The 18166-nt window shown below is 46.0% G+C and overlaps 1 protein-coding gene across 10 annotated transcripts in view; it reads right to left on the bottom strand.

Annotated features, from left to right (window-relative positions):
* Positions 1 to 1954: 1954 nt before the first annotated feature.
* SFXN5 (sideroflexin 5) overlaps positions 1955 to 18166 on the bottom strand; it is a 175386-nt gene continuing 159174 nt past the window's right edge. For 4 of the 10 annotated variants that reach the window (XM_043544947.1, XM_037898392.2, XM_043544950.1 and 1 more), the window contains one exon: positions 1955 to 4885. In XM_043544947.1, the coding sequence (XP_043400882.1) occupies positions 4729 to 4885 (157 nt within the window). In that variant the 3' untranslated portion in view covers positions 1955 to 4728. Of the gene's footprint in view, positions 4886 to 5855; positions 7300 to 7676; positions 7898 to 9664; positions 11156 to 18166 lie in introns of those variants that run through there. The other 6 variants (XR_005225270.2, XM_037898393.2, XM_043544948.1 and 3 more) reach the window with 6 other exon arrangements.

Here is an 18166-nt window from a genome sequence, read left to right as displayed (position 1 = left end):
GTGATGTTGAGAAAGTGACTAGGGAAGTGTTATTTACCCCTTCACATAACACAAGAACTAGGGATCACTCAATGAAATTAATAGACAGCAGGTTTAAAACTAATATAAGGAAATACCCTTTCATACATTGTACAGTCAACCCATGGAACTCATTGCCAGGGAATGTTGTGAAGGCCAAAATTATAACTGGGGTCAAAAAAGAATTAGATAATTTCATGGAGGATAAGTCCAGAAATGGCTACTAGCCAAGATGGTCAGGGATGCAACCCCATGCTCTGGGTGTCCCTAAACCTATGACTGCCAGAAACTGGGAGTGGACAACACAGGATGTATCACTTCATTGCCGTTTTTTTCATTCCCTCTGAAGTACCTGGTATTGGCCACTGTCAGAACACAGGCTACTGGGCTAGAGGGACCTTTGGGCTGACCTAGTATGGCCAGTCTTATATTCTTAACACGTACATAGAAAACAAAGACAGACCAGTTACATGACTACATATGATACAAGAGCCAGTTACAAAATTCAGGGATGTTTAGATCCGAGATTTTGGTTCAGGCTAGTCTCAGATTGTTACCTCTTTCTTCTGAAACCAAACATATCCATTGTGGGCCATGCTCAGAGAGGTGCTGGGCACCTGTAGCTCCAGTTAAAGGTAATGGGAGCTGCAGGTGCTCAGCGCCTCGCAGGGCAAGGCCATGTGATGAGGACAAATAAAGACGTTTCTGAGTTTGATTTTAGTAAGGTTAGGAAAAAGGGGATCATCATTAGGGCCTAAGCCCTGTCAAAGCGACACTGTCCAATTGTTTACCCCTGTTAGCACTGCAGTTATGGGAGAGTGAGCTGGACTCCCTCCGGGGTGACACGCCATTAACAGAGAGTTTGTAGGTCCTGACTGCAGAATCTTTATTATTATTATTAATAATTATTATTTGTATTATCACAGCATCTAGGAGCCCTACTCATGGAGCAGGACCCATTGTGCTAGGGGCACTGTCCACTGACATAACACCTAAAACAACCCCCTGCCCCCAGCTTTGCCTTTTAGATCTCAGGCCAAAGCTGCAGAAATGAAAGACAGAAAAATCACAGGCCAGATCTCCAGTTGGTATAAACCACCACAGCAACACTTACCCCAATGTAGCTCCATATTTTGACATATAAAGTGATCACTTTTGATATGGCTTCATTGGAAGAAAACAAAACTGGAACCTCGTGATGCACCTGATTTTGATCCCTTTTATACCAGTCCTACCATGGGACTCTTTTGATTTCAACAGAGCTATGCCTTATTCATGCAAGTGTGAAATAAGAATCAGGCCTTCTAGTTGCAATTTAAGATTAGGGCCTATTAACTCCCCAACTCCACTCTCTTCTAAAACATTCAACCCTTACAATACATCTATGGATTAGTTCCCCTGCTAATTAATGACCTGCAAAGCACTGATCTTAAACACTTTGCAGTCAAAGTTTATGAGTGAAGTGAAACAATTTACAGTCTCTCATCCTCCTTGGGAAAAAATAACTAGTTTGACTTTTTTTTTTTTTTAAACATTTGCAAAACTTGTCCCCCCCCCCGTTCCCCCCCACCGGTACCTCTCTCAAAAAAATGCAGTGAGCAAATCCTTGAATATTTTTCTACCAGCCATTGTAATTAGCTCTGCATGTTGAAAATTACTCACTCCATCTGTAGCCCCGGCAGGTAGCTAGAGTTCACAGCTAGTGGAATCGTTGATCAGTAATTATGATGTAAAAACAAATCATCCCCCCTCCCCAGCAGTGACATCGCTGCAATGGAGAAGTACTCACTTCTACCTCCTCCACACCCTCAAATGACTCAGTCAACCCCTCCCTTAAGAGTCTGGCAGGATTTCAACAGAGTGGTTCGAAGGGTGACAAAACACCATGACATGGAAAATTGAACGATGCTGATAGAAAACAGAGCCAGGACATTGCTCATTGTTAACAGAAGCAGCTGATTTTGTTCGCCACTTGGATTTCAGTTCAGAACAATACAGAACACAGGCAGTGCTGCATACAGCGAGATCCAGTCTGGTTTCTGCATTCATTAGGAACATGAGATTATTCACCTTCACTTTAAACTCAGTTTAGCTGTTACACATTTGGCACATTTTTAATACTAGTTTTTCTCCACCACATATATACGTGCAGGTGTGTCTCCAGCAGTTGTGGGGCTCAGGTGTATATTAATTTGGCTTTTATCTTCTACCCAACCAGTGCAGCAATGAAAAGCCCCAGTTTTCTTTTGCTAATTCTGTGATTTGTGTTTTTGTCCAAAGCGGTTTGCCTTTCTCAGTGGCAGGTTGGGATTTTTATGGTTCACCTCTTTGTGTGCTCCATTTCTTACCTAGCTGCAGTGGTAGGCCTGGCTTTTCATTGCTGCTGCGAGCCACATAACTCACGTACACGCTGCTTGGAATCAATGGGCCTGATTCTGTGCTGGATTCCCCCTTGTGTCATTTTAGATACCGGTGCAAAGTGGATGTTCGATGTTACCACACCAAAAAGGTACGGCCCTGGCACTCACTTTGGGCCTGATCCAAAGCCTGCTGAAGCCCAAGGAAAGTATGGCATTGGCCTGAATGGGCTTTGGATCAGGCCCCCAGCGCAAGTGCAGGTGTGAATGACACAAGGCACAAGACTGTGAAGAATTTGTTCTTCTGGTGGTCAGATGGTGTAAATCAGTACAGTTCCACTGATCTCAAGGGAGTGGCACCAATTTACACCTGCTGAGTATCTGGCCCTGTGTGTCCTGAGGATAATGCAGCGTGTGGCTGGCAGAACGGGACTTTACAGGCCTGACTCCCTCGCCCCCAGGATACACCATTCTAACGCCCCTGGGCTTGAATCTCCTCCCATGCTGGTGAGCACGAGGGGCAGCTCCTTTGGCGAGGATGGAGTCGCTTTGGGGGAAAACCATTGAGTAAGAGGAGCATCAGCCCAATATTTCCATGTTCCATCTGTGCATTGGTGGAACGTGCTTCAGAATATATGCTTCCCCCGTCATTTTCTGCACCCACCAAAGTCCATTCTTGCTATTTCTTATACTTCTGTGCCTTGGTACAGCACATTTATTCCCGTCTGTCTCCTAAACTCCTTAGGCTTGGCTATTGCTCAGCAGACACTGGCTGCCTCACTCATGTACATCCATGTGATCTAGTGCATTAGAAGAACTATATTGGGTTAAATTCTGCTGTCTGTTACCCTGGGGTAAATCCAGAATAGGACCCATAAGTGAAATTACTCTGGATTTACACCACCGTAACTGAAAACATGATTTGGTCCACTAAGCTAAGTATGGCTAGAATGCTTTGAGTCTGATTCTCCTCTCACTTAGGCTGGTTTTAGACACTGGTGTAACTCCACTGACTTCTGCGCAGTTACTCCTGATTTACATCAGCATGGGAGCAGAATCAGATCCCTTTGGCTTGATCCACCACAGTGTAACTCCAAGTTTATACTGGTGTAACTCCAGTGAGGAGTCAGACTAGCATAAAACTGGAGTAACACATAGGCCTGCCACTATGAAACATTGCAAGACCCCATTTGTATACATTCCCCCCAAAAGCCCCAAACCCAACCTGGTATTTTAATCATTATAATATATGCATTTCTATAGTGTCCATTACCATCGTACCTGGATAAAGATCCTTTCATTCTAATTGTATTCACTGGTGAAATGCACCAATGGGACCTATTCTAAGCTCTGTAACACCAGCCTAAATCTGCAGTAACTCCACTGGCTGCAGTGGAATTACTGTGGTGTGAGCAATTAGAATGTGATCTATGTGATAAGTCAGATTCTCCGATAGTGTCAATCAACAGAGTCCCACTGAAATGGATGGAGTCCTGATGGCTTACATCAGCCAAGGATCTGGCCCGTCACCATTAGGCCTAATTCTACTCTCATTTATAGCAGTGTAATGTAACAGAAGCCAGTGGATTTACTCTAGGGGTAAATGAGAACAGAATTTGGTCCATTATGCAACGTTAAAGGACAGATCTGTTTTCTTTACACTAGCAGCTCTCTTCCCATTCTGTGCACTAACTTGGCAAGTTGACTTTTCGTTAGCTTGCTAGCCTGGGCAAAACCTGCAAATATGGGAGTGCGTTAGGCTTGAATCACACAGAATGTTTTGTAAGTCCAGTGAATGCCAGGATACCACCCTGGTTGTTTGTCGGAGAGGGAGGGAGGGCACACAGGCTATGACCTTCATTGTGTTATTTGTTTAGAATCAAAGTGTCACAAACCTAACCAAGGAACATTGTTTTTGTGCATGATTACTGGTGCAATATTGACATTGAATCAATACTGTACACTTATCAAATGCCCTATCTAGCGCTTCTAACACATGCACCAATCGATTTCTACAGAATTATTTCTGTGCAGCATCCAAGTGTTGAGATTTAATTCTTATTAAAAAACAAAATTGTCTTGCGTAGTCTACTTTCACAGAGAGTTAGGCATATCCATGTCAACATATCATTAAACTCCTTTCCATGCAGTGCTGTTTCTAATTCAGGACATTATATTGTAGCTAGTTCTCTAACGTGCTTGAAAGTCATTTGTTTTTGTTCTTGTTGCTAATTTAAAACTTTTAATATGAATCTTTTTGACTGATGTGAGGTGTCAGTATTCTGAAAGTGTTAATTCACTCCCAGCTCCTGAGAGTGGTAATATGTTACTATCTCTGAGTTCTAGTGTTTGTTTATTTTTCCCCCCAGAAGTAATTGTGAGCTTCCCCCTCTGCTCCTCCAATCTTCTGTGCTGAGAGGATCCACTTCCACTTACAATCCTTTATTGTAGACAACCGTCTTACTGGTAGTGGCCATTGCAATTTCTGGCTCCAGTCGAGATGTCTCAATCTGCCAAATCAAAGAGGAGGTAAGATTAGAATTGAGCTAATATTGTCTGACAGCAACGGGAGCATGATACATCAATAACATAAATAAACAGATGCAAGACTTTAGCTGACTTTATTCTGATTTTACTTATGCTGGCATAAATCAAGGGTAACTCCACTGAAGTCAGTGAGCCTGACTCTGGTCTCATAACTGTGCAAATCTGGTGTAACCTCTGCAGGAGTCAGTGGAGAGTTATAGCAGGCCCAACGGAGGTCCTCTGCTGTGAACTGCAGGAGCGTGGTTGTTAGTAACAAGCAGCAAGAACAGTGCTTGGCAATTCAGTAATGCCTTTCACCTGTGATCTCAAAGTACTTTCCCATGATTATCATAGAAACACAGAATATCAGGGTTGGAAGGGACCTCAGGAGGTCATCTAGTCCAACCCCCTGCTCAAAGCAGGACCAATCCCCAACTAAATCATCCCATCCCAGGGCTTTGTCAAGCCTGACCTTAAAAATATCTAAGGAAGGAGATTCCACCACCTCCCTAGGTAACGCATTCCAGTGTTTCACCACCCTCCTAGTGAAAAAGTTTTTCCTAATATCCAACCTAAATCTCCCCCACTGCAACTTGAGACCATTACTCCTTGTTCTGTCATCAGCTACCACTGAGAACAGTCTAGATCCATCCTCTTTGGAACCCCCTTTCAGGTAGTTGAAAGCAGCTATCAAATCCCCCCTCATTCTTCTCTTCCGCAGACTAAACAATCCCAGTTCCCTCAGCCTCTCCTCATAAGTCATGTGTTCCAGTCCCCTAATAATTTTTGTTGCCCTACTCATGCTCTTATCATGCCAGTTTATATTGCATTATGGTATGTGAAATGACTCATATTCCCGCCCTTTCCAACTCTTGAAATTCTATATTAAACAGCCACACAACACATTTTTTTTAAAAAAAGAAACTCTATTGTCTTATTTTACATACATTTCCCTTTCCCTTGCCTGATGCCGCCTCTCCCTCCATCATGTCAGATTCAATCCAGTCCCCAATCCTGCAGTTGGATCCACATGGATGGACGCTTTGGGTCGGATTCACAAAGCTATTGAGCAGCCTAACACCACCCTTTTGACTGTGCCAAGACCCAGTGAAGTCAATGGGGCACTCCTTGTGGGAGCAAGAGTCTGCATGTTCAGATCCAATTCCAGGATCACGGCCCTAAAGTCGCAGGATGGGGACTAGCAGTGAAATCCTAGCATTGTTGAAGTTGGTGGCAAAAGTCCAGATGATTTCAGTTGGACCAGGATTTTACCCCATGTCTTCCTTAGTCCTGCCATGAGTCCAGGGGATGGGACTAGATGACCTCTTGAGGTCCCTTCCTGTCCTACACTTCTCTCTGTAAAGCACTATGCACACCTATGGCATGATAAAGAAGTGTTAAATAACATAATACACTATATAACAGACTAAATAATATACTATATAAATCTTTGAAAAGTTTATCAGTGGATCTTCTATGCTGTATATTTTAAAGGCAGCGTTTTCCCATTCTCCGCTGCACTTTTTCTCTCTGTGAAATCTCTTTTATTTTTTCCAATCAGACTTACGAAAAAGCTTTTCTGTGATCCAAAAATAGTCAGAACCTCTGTACTTGGAGGACGAGATTGGGGTGGGTAGGAGGAATTCTTATTGTCCAATCCAGGCCAGGATCTCCCCAGAAACAGGACACTGCACCTTCCAGTATCATATTTTTTAAAATCCTATCCATTTAATCAGTGCTGTAGCTGACACAATGCTAGGAACCCACGTTAAAATCTAAATGCTTTTGAAAATGTTTAACCTAGTTAGACAAATTAGCAAAAATTTGTGCAAAACAATTTAGGTATTTAAAATATTCAATGTTTTTAAAAACTGGAAAAACTGTTCTTCGCTTTTCAGCTGCACAAACCCAACAAAATATAACATCAAAGCAATCTTAACATGAGGTGCAACATAACCCTTCAGCAAAGCTGTTAAACAGCCACTGAGGCATCATGGGAAATAGCACTTCATTTATTCAAATGCACATATGTCAGGTTTTTGCACCATATGTCATTCCAAGCTATTTACAGTAATAATTAAATCTTAATCAACGTTTAACCTCTGTAAAATGTTTGAAGGGATCTAATCACCCTTCAGACTGCACTAATGAAGGAGAAATATATAAACATAAAAAGAAAATGATGCATAGATAGCACACCAGAAAGAACAGTAATTGCAAAATTGTATTTCTTTTAAATATAATCAGCAAATTATGTAAAGTAAGCGAACGAGTATTTTAAGTGAAGACATCTTGGGTGTCAGAGGTGTGATCAGCTAATTTTGTACTGCTATCCATAACAGATGTAGCATATTTTCTTTTAGTGCCATTATTAGCAGCTTCACCATTTCTTCTTTTACTGAAACACAAAGTAGAGCATTATAACAGGGGGAAGCTACTCAACAAGGATAGAATAGCCTTTCCTCTAATTGTACAGGAGAAGTGACAGCCGCCATTTTGATACCAGGATTAACTCTGATCTGGCTGGCTCTGAGAGAGCTTTTCTTTCTATTTTTTCCCCTCTGGTATGGAAAGAAAAGTTTTTTTACACATCGATGCAGTGCAGTTTCACAGATCAGTATTAAATATCACAGCGAGAAGTGCCTTAGAATTACCTAGCTAAAAGACACAGGTAAGGGAGATATATACCTAGAGGTTAGTCACAGACTCACCTCATGACCTAATTCTGTGCTCCGTTAACACACCCACACAGTTAGGTCAGGATGGGAAATTCACCTTGTGTAAAGCTACATGCACTACTTCAACCTCACGGTGAGGATACAGAGCTGGGTGAATCGGTGGAACAGGCATGCAAGGGAGTATGCTGCAGCCGATCCAAACCAGCGCAGAGGCAGTTGCTGAAGATGGAGCAACCGCAGGATCCTGGCCTACCCAGATCAAATGGTCCTGCCCCGCCCGAGGAGGATGCACAAAGTGGCAGCAGCTGCTATCTGAACCTGGTGGATGGAACAGTGAGTCAGGAGGAGCTGTGGTTTCCGCTTGCATAGGCTTGGGGTGTGAATTCATAGCGCCACTTAGCTCTCTGCACAGTGCCCCAGACAATGGGCTTTATGTGGGAATGATGAATTTGACCCTCTACACAGAGTGGGATTTCTAGGGACAGCAATTTATGGGCTAGATCAGTGGCTCTCAACCTTTCCAGACTACTGTACCCTTTTCAGGAGTCTGATCTGTCTTGCGTACCCCAGGTTTCACCTCACTTAAAAAACACTTGCTTACAAAACCAGACATAACAATACAAAAGTGTCACAGGCACACTCGTACTGAAAAATTGCCGACTTTCTCATTTTTACCATATCATCATAAAATAAATCAATTGGAATGTAAACATTGTACTTGCATTTCAGTGTCTAGTATATAGAGCAGTATAAACAAGTCATTGTCTGTATGAAATTGTAGTTTGCACTGACTTAGCTAGTGCTTTTTCTGTAGCCTGTTGTAAAACTAGACAAATATCTAGATGAGTTGATGTGCCCCCTGGAAGAGCTCTGTGTACCCCAGGGATATGCATACCCCTGGTTGAGAACCACTGGGTGAAATTTTGCACTGTATGCACAGCCCTGCAGTAAGTGTGGACCTGCATCGCCCCAGGGGGTGCTCTGGTCTCCTGGGGCCCCCTGCCTCCACTGAGGAAGACACCCCTGTAAGGGCTACAGCACACTCCCGCCACACAGCCGAGTCCCGCCTGATACTGCACAGCGAGGGAGGCAGGCACTGGGGTGGGGGAGGGAAGGCAGTAGGAGGGGATTAAGGATGGCGAAGAGGTGGCTAGTAATGCTGGTGTGGGAGCCAAGGGGACAGTGGAGACGAGATGCTGTTTGACCAGGAAGAAGGCAAAGCCGATGGGGGAGAGACCGAATTCATAGCACAGGAAGTCCAGGCAGTGGGAGAGGTCTCTTTCCAGAGACCCTTAGCAGATGATAGGGGTAAAACTGCTGTGTAAACGATCATAGGTGCCCTGGGTGCATTTTATTGCCATGTACTGTTGGGCCCACGCATGCCCCCGTTAGACTGGAATAACTGACTGGGAGATCTCTGGCATTGGGGGACGGGGAGCCCTGAGGCCAGTCCAGCCCTGCATGACTCCAATAAAGGCAGCAGTGGAGATGTTATAAGCACTGCCCCGTGTGCACTCCCAGAAGTGCGGATGTGGTTCCGGGGCAGATAAAGGAACAAAGTACTTAGCAGAGGCACCAGCAGTGCATTGATGAGAAATGCACCCAGGGGGCTATTCCTGTCGTTTGGAAATCTAATGGGGGAAAATAAGGTGATGATACTTTAAGGCAGTAGACTTGCAAGTCAGGGAAAGCAGTAGTTAAAGTCTCAGCGGCAGCATTAGCTTGGCTACCTCCACATACCCATGCACCATACTTTCCATCCCCGTTTTGGTGTTAAAAACATAGTTTAATATAGTTCCGTGTATGTTGTTAGATCAGCTGCCAATATCCCGGAATCTGCTCAGCCTGGCTTTGGGCCAGGGAATGGTACTGAGACTCTTGTTTCTGACAGATGTCCACCCACTGTCCAGATCCATACTCATCCTGCTGGGCCTCTGTAGCATTTGATACCAATGATCAGCAAATACTTTTGCCTCATCTCCAAGAAGGTCTCGAGTGAATGGAAATGCCTGAATCAGGGACTTCCTCCCAGATAACTCTGGGGGCTGCTGTGGGCATTGGTGCATGTGTCTCCATACCTCTCACCTGCAGTGCACTACCAGGCTCAATCCTCTTCCACACACGATGCAACATCTCCATGAAGCTGTTGGAACTGCTGGCGAGACAACAGAGGCTGGAGTGCCTGCAGCATGGAGACGATACCCAGCTGTACAGCTACTTCACATCAAATGCACACGGCATCATCACCCAGCTCCCTCTGTGCCTGGCCAAAATCAGCTCCCGGAGAAAGAGCAGCCAGCTAAAGCTAAATGACTGTGGTGATGCTGGTGGGAAGAGGGAAATGCTCCAGAGAACTGACTTCCTCTCTTTTCAAGGCATTTGCCTTCATGTTAAGTGGTCCATAGCCCAGGGTCCTTCTAGACTCCTAAGTGCTACTAGGTGCCCAAATAGTCCTGGAGGGAGAAAAACTCCAAACTTCCCTCTTTACCTGTCTAGAAGACCACAGCCCACCCTATCAAACACTAGCCTGGCCACCGTGATCTGCACATTTGTGATCTCCAAGGTCTGGCTCTTGCAGCTTGTTACAATGAGGAATGAAGCCCTGTGCCCTGAAAAAACTCCAGGGGTGCAAAGGAAGCACCCACCTGCTTAGCAACTCAGATGGCCAGAAACACATCTCCCTGGCCCTCCACCCTCTGAACTGGCTCACCCCTGACTGCAGCATCATGGATTCGATTTGGCACCAAGGGTCACATCACCACCCCTCTCCTCACCCACAAGGGGTGGCTCAGGGGGAGGAAATCCTATGCAGATCCGTTGGGGAGAGCAGGGTATGCCTCCAGGCTTTGGAATAGGATCTAGCACCCAGCCCCAAACTCTGGGGGATCTGCAGGTCACGATAATTGGTGTAGAGGCCCTGCACCTCCACAGCTGCTCTGGGCCCTGGTGACCACCCCTATCTAGCTCCCTGGTAGCACAGCTGCACTGAAGTCCTGCTACCAGGCTCTTCCTTGGTCATGGCCACCCCATGAATCCCCTTTAAAGAGATAGGTCCACCAGAAAGGGTGCTCCAAGGAACAGGGAATATGGCCCCACTTCACTGGGTACATGGGGGGGGGGGGGGAGATGTATGTCTGCTAGGTCCCCAAACCCACCCATATGGGGTGACTCATCTCTGTCCCTCCTCAAGAAGCATCCTTTGCGAGGTGTGGTTATAACGGTGCCGGTTCTCCTTTCCACGTGGGAGCTCAGCTACACACAGCAGACTTGGGGGGAGGGGGAGGAGACGATCCCCCACTAAATCAGGGATAATAGTTGCTGGGAAGCCTGGGAGAAAAGGGACTTGAGCAGTGGGAGAACGGCTCATGAACCCACGGAAGGGAACTGGAGTTTACAATCTCTGTCCCCAAAGAGTGCTGAAAAGGGTCAGGGAGAGAACATGGCAGCCTCAAGGGTGGGAGACCCACCTGGTAATGTGAAATGCCAAACCAAGGAGAAGCAAAGCCTACCCTGCTCCTGCCAAAGAAACCTTCACCGTCGACGTCCGCAGGAGTTGGCTCGGTCCTGGGAAATGACCTGGACGCGCAGCAAAGCAGAAAAGGTGCTTTTCACAGCAGGGAACGAGCCATACTATTCCTGCTCTTGTTAAGTCAAGCTGGCTGGTCTGGCTCAGTATTATTCCCTGCACTCTTATGTTCTGGGATTCGAGGCAGTTCTGACAAGCCTGCATCCTCCCTCCAGCAGATTACCAGGTGCATTTAAAACAAATCCACCCTCTGTCCCTCCTCAAGCATCTGTTTATAAATGAGCATAACCCAGCATGGCAGAGCCGGCTTTCCAGCCACGCTCTTGACCCAGTGAAATGTATCCCTTGAGGGGAACAAAGGCACTTTAATGGGAAAGCCCCTTGCTGGTGGCCGCTGTGAGTAAGTTCTATTCCCCCGTCTGTCCCTTGCCGTGGAAGCCTCTCTCCTCTAATCAGTACAGACAAGGCTAATTGGGGTGATAAAGAACTGGCTTCGAGAGCTGGCGTGGGCTGGCAGAACAAATGGTGCGGCGGTCACAGCTGGGACTGTGGAGACAGAGAGAAAGCGTGTGATACAGGCTCTGGGAGCTGAAAGTTTAATCAGCCCATGTTGTGTGCGGGTCTGCGAGGTTGGGGGTTGTGTGTGTTTTGCATTCGCTGCTGACATGGGTGTAACGTACACGCGCGTCCAGTGAAGCAGAAGCAGGCAGAAAGCAGATGCTTTGTGTTGGGGGTTGATAATCATTTCTCTCCCGGCTCGGGAAAAGGTGTAGAAAGGAATGTGCTCCTAAGGGTGTAAGGAGGGAGACAGGTCTAGGCTTCCTGCCAGGGATCCTGTAATGATATGGAAGGCAGCTAGGGGAGACAGGACCAGATGGATTTGGCATACAGCTAATCGCTCAGCCAAAAAAAAAAAAAAAAAAAACCAACCCCCAAAAAACAGTTTTCTAGAGGGGAGGGTCAACATGTATTGACTGAGGCTCCATCATGAGGAGGTGGGGGAAGGGGATCTGGGCTTGGTTCTCTTGTTCTATGGGGCAGGAGTAAAAAGAGAGGTGATGATGGCAGAGTTCAAACACAAGTGTTGATGCAGAATTTGCTGGGTGAGGCTCCATGGCCCATGTTATGTAGGTCAGACTAATTGATCATAATGATCCGTTCTGGCCTCATAATCTATGAATTCACCCGGAATGGGATGGTGGAACCCAGAGCACCTACCAAATGGCATTTTCAAACGAATGCGGCTAAAATCCAGTGTAGTAGTAGCTCATGATGAGCATGATTATTCTCTGTATTACAGCAGCATCTAGAGATGCCAGACAGGACCTGGGGTCCATGGTGCTGTACAATCAAAGAAGTCACAGCCTACCCTGCGGGAGATGGACAAGCAATCAAGTAGGTTTTTATCCTCTTTCGTTCCTGCAGTAAGATGGTCTATGCAGACTGTAACTGGCTTCTAAAGCCATCCCATGTTATTTCAGAATTCCCTTTTTTTTTTTACTGACAGTAAATGAAACCATATTGTTAATAGGGATAAAATTCAAAAATGGAACCAGAACCCTGCAGTGCCATGTTTATTTTTATAAGGCTGAGGACTGCTCTCCAAAAAAAGAAAAACAATTAAAAATACATTTAAAGACAGCAAACCCTGCTCTCTTCTCTTCAGATCAAAGAGAACTTCCATGAAGCTCCCCAAAATTGAAACTCTCTCTCGTTAAAAGGCAGAATCAGGAAGGAAAGTGGGATTTGCAAATGTGAGAGCAGCTTGGAGAGTTCCCCTTCCACAAAACTCCTGGGCAGAATTCTCCTTATGGCATCTGTGCAGCCCCACTGACACCAAGCTGTTGCAGTGAAAGGAAGAGGAAGATCTGGAAATAAATGGTCCAATCTTGCACTCAAAGCTCTGACTTTGCCTGAATGGAGACTGCAGGGTCGGGGTGCACAAACCTTGCATGCTTTTAATTCCTCCATCATCTCCATGTGTTTATCATGATTCCATCTGATTAACAACTTCCTGCCAGTGCTGGATGCAGGGAAGTCAGCCATAACTGCATCCCGTGTTACTTTTCAATAGATTATAAGGCCTGGGGCAGAGACTGATAACATCTACTATGGGGCCAGGGAATATTAGGGTAATCTAGTCTGATTTCCTGCATAACACAAGCGAAAGAACCTTGACCAGTGATTTTTCCATCTAACCAAACTACTTTTGACTGAATTAGAACAGATAATTTAGAAAGATATCCAACCTCAATTTAAAGACTCCCAGTGATCTTACCACACCTGTTCCATGATTATTTACCATCGCTGTTAAAAATTTGCATCATATTTCCAGTTTGAATTTTTCTAACTTCAAACTTCCAATCACCAAATCTTGTGCCTTTATCTGCTAGATTAAAGAGCCCTCTGCTTTCAGAAATCTTCTCCCTCTGTAGGTACTTACCAGCTATTATTAAACAGCCTCTTAATCATCTCTTTGAATAGACCGAGCTTCTCAAGGATCTCAACGTATGGCATGTTTACAAGACTTGGAATCATTCTTATAACATTTTACTGACCCCTTTCCAATTTTTCAGCATCCTTTTAAAAATATGCATTGGTCTCACTACTACCATATATAGTGGTAATAACGCCTTCCTACTTCTACTCAGGATTCCCCCGTTTATGGATCCAAGGATTGTGTCGCCCTGGGAGCTCACATTCAGCTCAAGTCCTTTTCAGAGTCACTGCTTTCCAGACTCTAGCCCTCGGTTTTACAAACTGAGCCTTTTCCTTTCCCCACGATGCATGACCATGGATTTGGCTGTATAAGAACACATGTGGGTTGATTGTGCTAGCCTGCAATGAGCGTGGGCTGCATTGAAATGTTACGCTGTACAAACGGCACCTTTCACTAACCAAACCTGATGCCTGGGTGTGTCCAGAAGTCAGATCTGCTGGCAGAATAAGCTTTTATTACATTTTACTACTGTGACCCTTGCAAAGCCAACACAGGGAGCACGAGCCTGATTCTACTTTGCGTCATGCATCACCAATAGAACTGCTAATTGAATTCCAGTTTGCAGTGCCAAATTTTACCCAGGCAATCCTACTGAAGTCAAGAGACAAAATGTGGAGACAATGAGATTGCACGGATGTAACAATGTGGCCTGCAGAATCTTTATTGCTGGGGACTGTGGCTCAAGGACCCCTTGGTGTCAACTGACAGATGGTGTGAGGGATGCATAGGGTTTTACAGGGCTTCCCTGTATACATATTATTTTGCCAAAGGGTGGCATGTTATGTCTCTGCCAAGAGGCAGTAGCTCACTGCTCAAGATAATCATTTCAAAAATGTGCATATGGATAATAGTGAAGGAGTTAAAGTAACTATCCTGGAAATTATGGTCTTAAACCCTTGAAGTTAAAGACCAGTCCCAAGGTGGTGACAGGCAAGGGGGTTCCCTTCAGGCAAGGGGGTAGCAGACCCTTCTCTCTCTCTGTCTGGTCATGTGTGTACTGTGCATTGTATGTCCTGCCATGGGCGGCTAATTGCATACTGCGCCAGATCCTCATCAAGAGTGTGGAAAATATATATGAGAGAAAATCTACAGGAAAACAAAACAAAACAAAACAGAGGAGTAGGCTGTTTAGGAGTAAAGACAATGAACTCTAGGGGGTATAACGGTGTACAGAGGTACACCCTGGATTCTTTACCTAGGGGACAAGCTGGCACCACTTTTCATCTCATGAGAAAAGGATCCCAGCCAGGCCTGGATGAAAACTGCTGGAAGGACTTTGGGGTGAGTATTGCCCTAGAAGACATGGAAGTATTTAGTTAAGTAAGTCTAGGCTCTCGAAAGCCAGTGATGATTTTATTTTATATATAACCCTTTGTTTCCAATACTTCTGCTTGCTATCACTCAAATCTCTATTCTTTGTTAACTAAAGTTTGGCTTGTTTTCACTATAAGCACATCTATGTTCTGTGTGCTAAGCAGAGCAGTGATCTCACATGGGACTGGTAAGCTGAGGTGTACTATTCCTTTGGGAGCAGCGAATCTGGAAATATCATGAGTGTCCAGTGGAATGGGGCTGGATCCTCCAGGGAGATGCTCGGAGGTGGGGTGTGCCTGTCACTAACCTGCAGAGAGAGAGCAGTGCTTGTGTTCCTGGTGGCAGGTGGAGCTGGGAGCAGACCCACGGCAGGCACAAACAAGGCTTCCTGGCACTAAAGGCAGGTGGCAGTGAGGTGTCTCCCAACCCTGGGTAGCCCCAGAAAGTGTCACAGTGACAACGCTGGGAGAGCTAGAAAGTGCCTGGCTTGACTATCAGATCCCAGGATGAGTCTGTAGCACTGGCTGGTAGACACAAAGGTATTTTATATGCAGTGGTAAGATGCAACAGACCCAGGCCCTCAAGGTTATTTTCACAGAGTCACATGGCAAGGTTTGGAAATATCTCGGACTCCAGGCTCCCCAGCGCGGGTTTGTTCGACTATTTCAAACCACTTTTGCCAGGCAGCTAAGGACGGGGCAGGGACCGTCGGATCGTGGAAGTCAACGAATGGCTACGCAGGTGGTGTCGGAGAGAAGGCTTTGGATTCTTTGACTATGGGATGGTGTTCCATGAAGGAGGAGTGCTGGGCAGAGACGGGCTCCATCTTACGAAGAGAGGGAAGAGCATCTTTGCGAGCAGGCTGGCTAACCTAGTGAGGAGGGCTTTAAACTAGGTTCACCGGGGGAAGGAGACCAAAGCCCTGAGGTAAGTGGGAAAGCGGGATACCGGGAGGAAACACAGGCAGGAACGTCTGTGAAGGGCGGGCTCCTGCCTCATACTGAGAAGGAGGGGTGATCAGCAGGTTATCTCAAGTGCTTATATACGAATGCACAAAGCCTTGGAAACAAGCAGGGAGAACTGGAGGTCCTGGTGATGTCAAGGAATTATGATGTGATTGGAATAACAGAGACTTGGTGGGATAACTCACATGACTGGAGTACTGTCATGGATGGTTATAAACTGTTCAGGAAGGACAGGCAGGGCAGAAAAGGTGGTGGAGTAGCACTGTATGTAAGGGAGCAGTATGACTGCTCAGAGCTCCGGTACGAAACTGCAGAAAAACCTGAGTGTCTATGGATTAAGTTTAGAAGTGTGAGCAACAAGAGTGATGTAGTGGTGGGAGTCTGCTATAGACCACCGGACCAGGGGGATGAGGTGGATGAGGCTTTCTTCCGGCAACTCGCAGAAGCTACTAGATCGCACGCCCTGGTTCTCATGGGTGACTTTAATTTTCCTGATATTTGCTGGGAGAGCAATACAGCGGTGCATAGACAATCCAGGAAGTTTTTGGAAAGCGTAGGGGACAATTTCCTGGTGCAAGTGCTAGACGAGCCAACTAGGGGGGGAGCTTTTCTTGACCTGCTGCTCACAAACAGGGAAGAATTAGTGGGGGAAGCAAAAGTGGACGGGAATCTGGGAGGCAGTGACCATGAGTTGGTTGAGTTCAGGATCCTGACACAGGGAAGAAAGGTAAGCAGCAGGATACGGACCCTGGACTTCAGGAAAGCAGACTTCGACTCCCTCAGGGAGCGGATGGGTAGGATCCCCTGGGGGACTAACATGAAGGGGAAAGGAGTCCAGGAGAGCTGGCTGTATTTCAAGGAATCCCTGTTGAGGTTACAGGGACAAACCATCCCGATGAGTGGAAAGAATAGTAAATATGGCAGGCGACCAGCTTGGCTTAACGGTGAAATCCTAGCGGATCTTAAACATAAAAAAGAAGCTTACAAGAAGTGGAAGGTTGGACATATGACCAGGGAAGAGTATAAAAATATTGCTCGGGCATGTAGGAATGAAATCAGGAGGGCCAAATCGCACCTGGAGCTGCAGCTAGCAAGAGATGTCAAGAGTAACAAGAAGGGTTTCTTCAGGTATGTTGGCAACAAGAAGAAAGCCAAGGAAAGTGTGGGCCCCTTACTGAATGAGGGAGGCAACCTAGTGACAGAGGATGTGGAAAAAGCTAATGTACTCAATGCTTTTTTTGCCTCTGTCTTCACTAACAAGGACAGCTCCCAGACTGCTGCGCTGGGCATCGCAACATGGGGAGTAGATGGCCAGCCCTCTGTGGAGAAAGAGGTGGTTAGGGACTATTTAGAAAAGCTGGACGTGCACAAGTCCATGGGGCCGGACGAGTTGCATCCGAGAGCGCTAAAGGAATTGGCGGATGTGATTGCAGAGCCATTGGCCATTATCTCTGAAAACTCGTGGCGAACGGGGGAAGTCCCAGATGACTGGAAAAAGGCTAATGTAGTGCCAATCTTTAAAAAAGAGAAGAAGGAGGATCCTGGGAACTACAGGCCAGTCAGCCTCACCTCAGTCCCCGGAAAAATCATGGTGCAGGTCCTCAAGGAATCAATCCTGAAGCACTTACACGAGAGGAAAGTGATCAGGAACAGTCAGCATGGATTCACCAAGGGTAGGTCATGCCTGACTAATCTAATAGCCTTCTATGATGAGATTACTGATTCTGTGGATGAAGGGAAAGCAGTGGATGTATTGTTTCTTGACTTTAGCAAAGCTTTTGACACGGTCTCCCACAGTATTCTTGTCAGCAAGTTAAAGAAGTATGGGCTGGATGAATGCACTATAAGGTGGGTAGAAAGTTGGCTAGATTGTCGGGCTCAACGGGTAGTGATCAATGGCTCCATGTCTAGTTGGCAGCCGGTGTCAAGTGGAGTGCCCCAGGGGTCGGTCCTGGGGCCGGTTTTGTTCAATATCTTCATAAATGATCTGGAGGATGGTGTGGATTGCACTCTCAGCAAATTTGCGGATGATACTAAACTGGGAGGAGTGGTAGATACGCTGGAGGGCAGGGATAGGATACAGAGGGACCTAGACAAATTGGAGGATTGGGCCAAAAGAAACCTGATGCAGTTCAATAAGGATAAGTGCAGGGTCCTGCACTTAGGACGGAAGAATCCAATGTACAGCTACAGACTAGGGACCGAATGGCTAGGCAGCAGCTCTGCGGAAAAGGACCTAGGGGTTACAGTGGACGAGAAGCTGGATATGAGTCAGCAGTGTG

The sequence above is a fragment of the Chelonia mydas genome, chromosome 4, assembly GCF_015237465.2.
Source record: "Chelonia mydas isolate rCheMyd1 chromosome 4, rCheMyd1.pri.v2, whole genome shotgun sequence".
Taxonomy (NCBI): Eukaryota; Metazoa; Chordata; order Testudines; family Cheloniidae; genus Chelonia; species Chelonia mydas.
The sequence above is the reverse complement of the archived record's forward strand: the minus strand, read 5'-3'. Positions and strand labels throughout refer to the sequence as shown.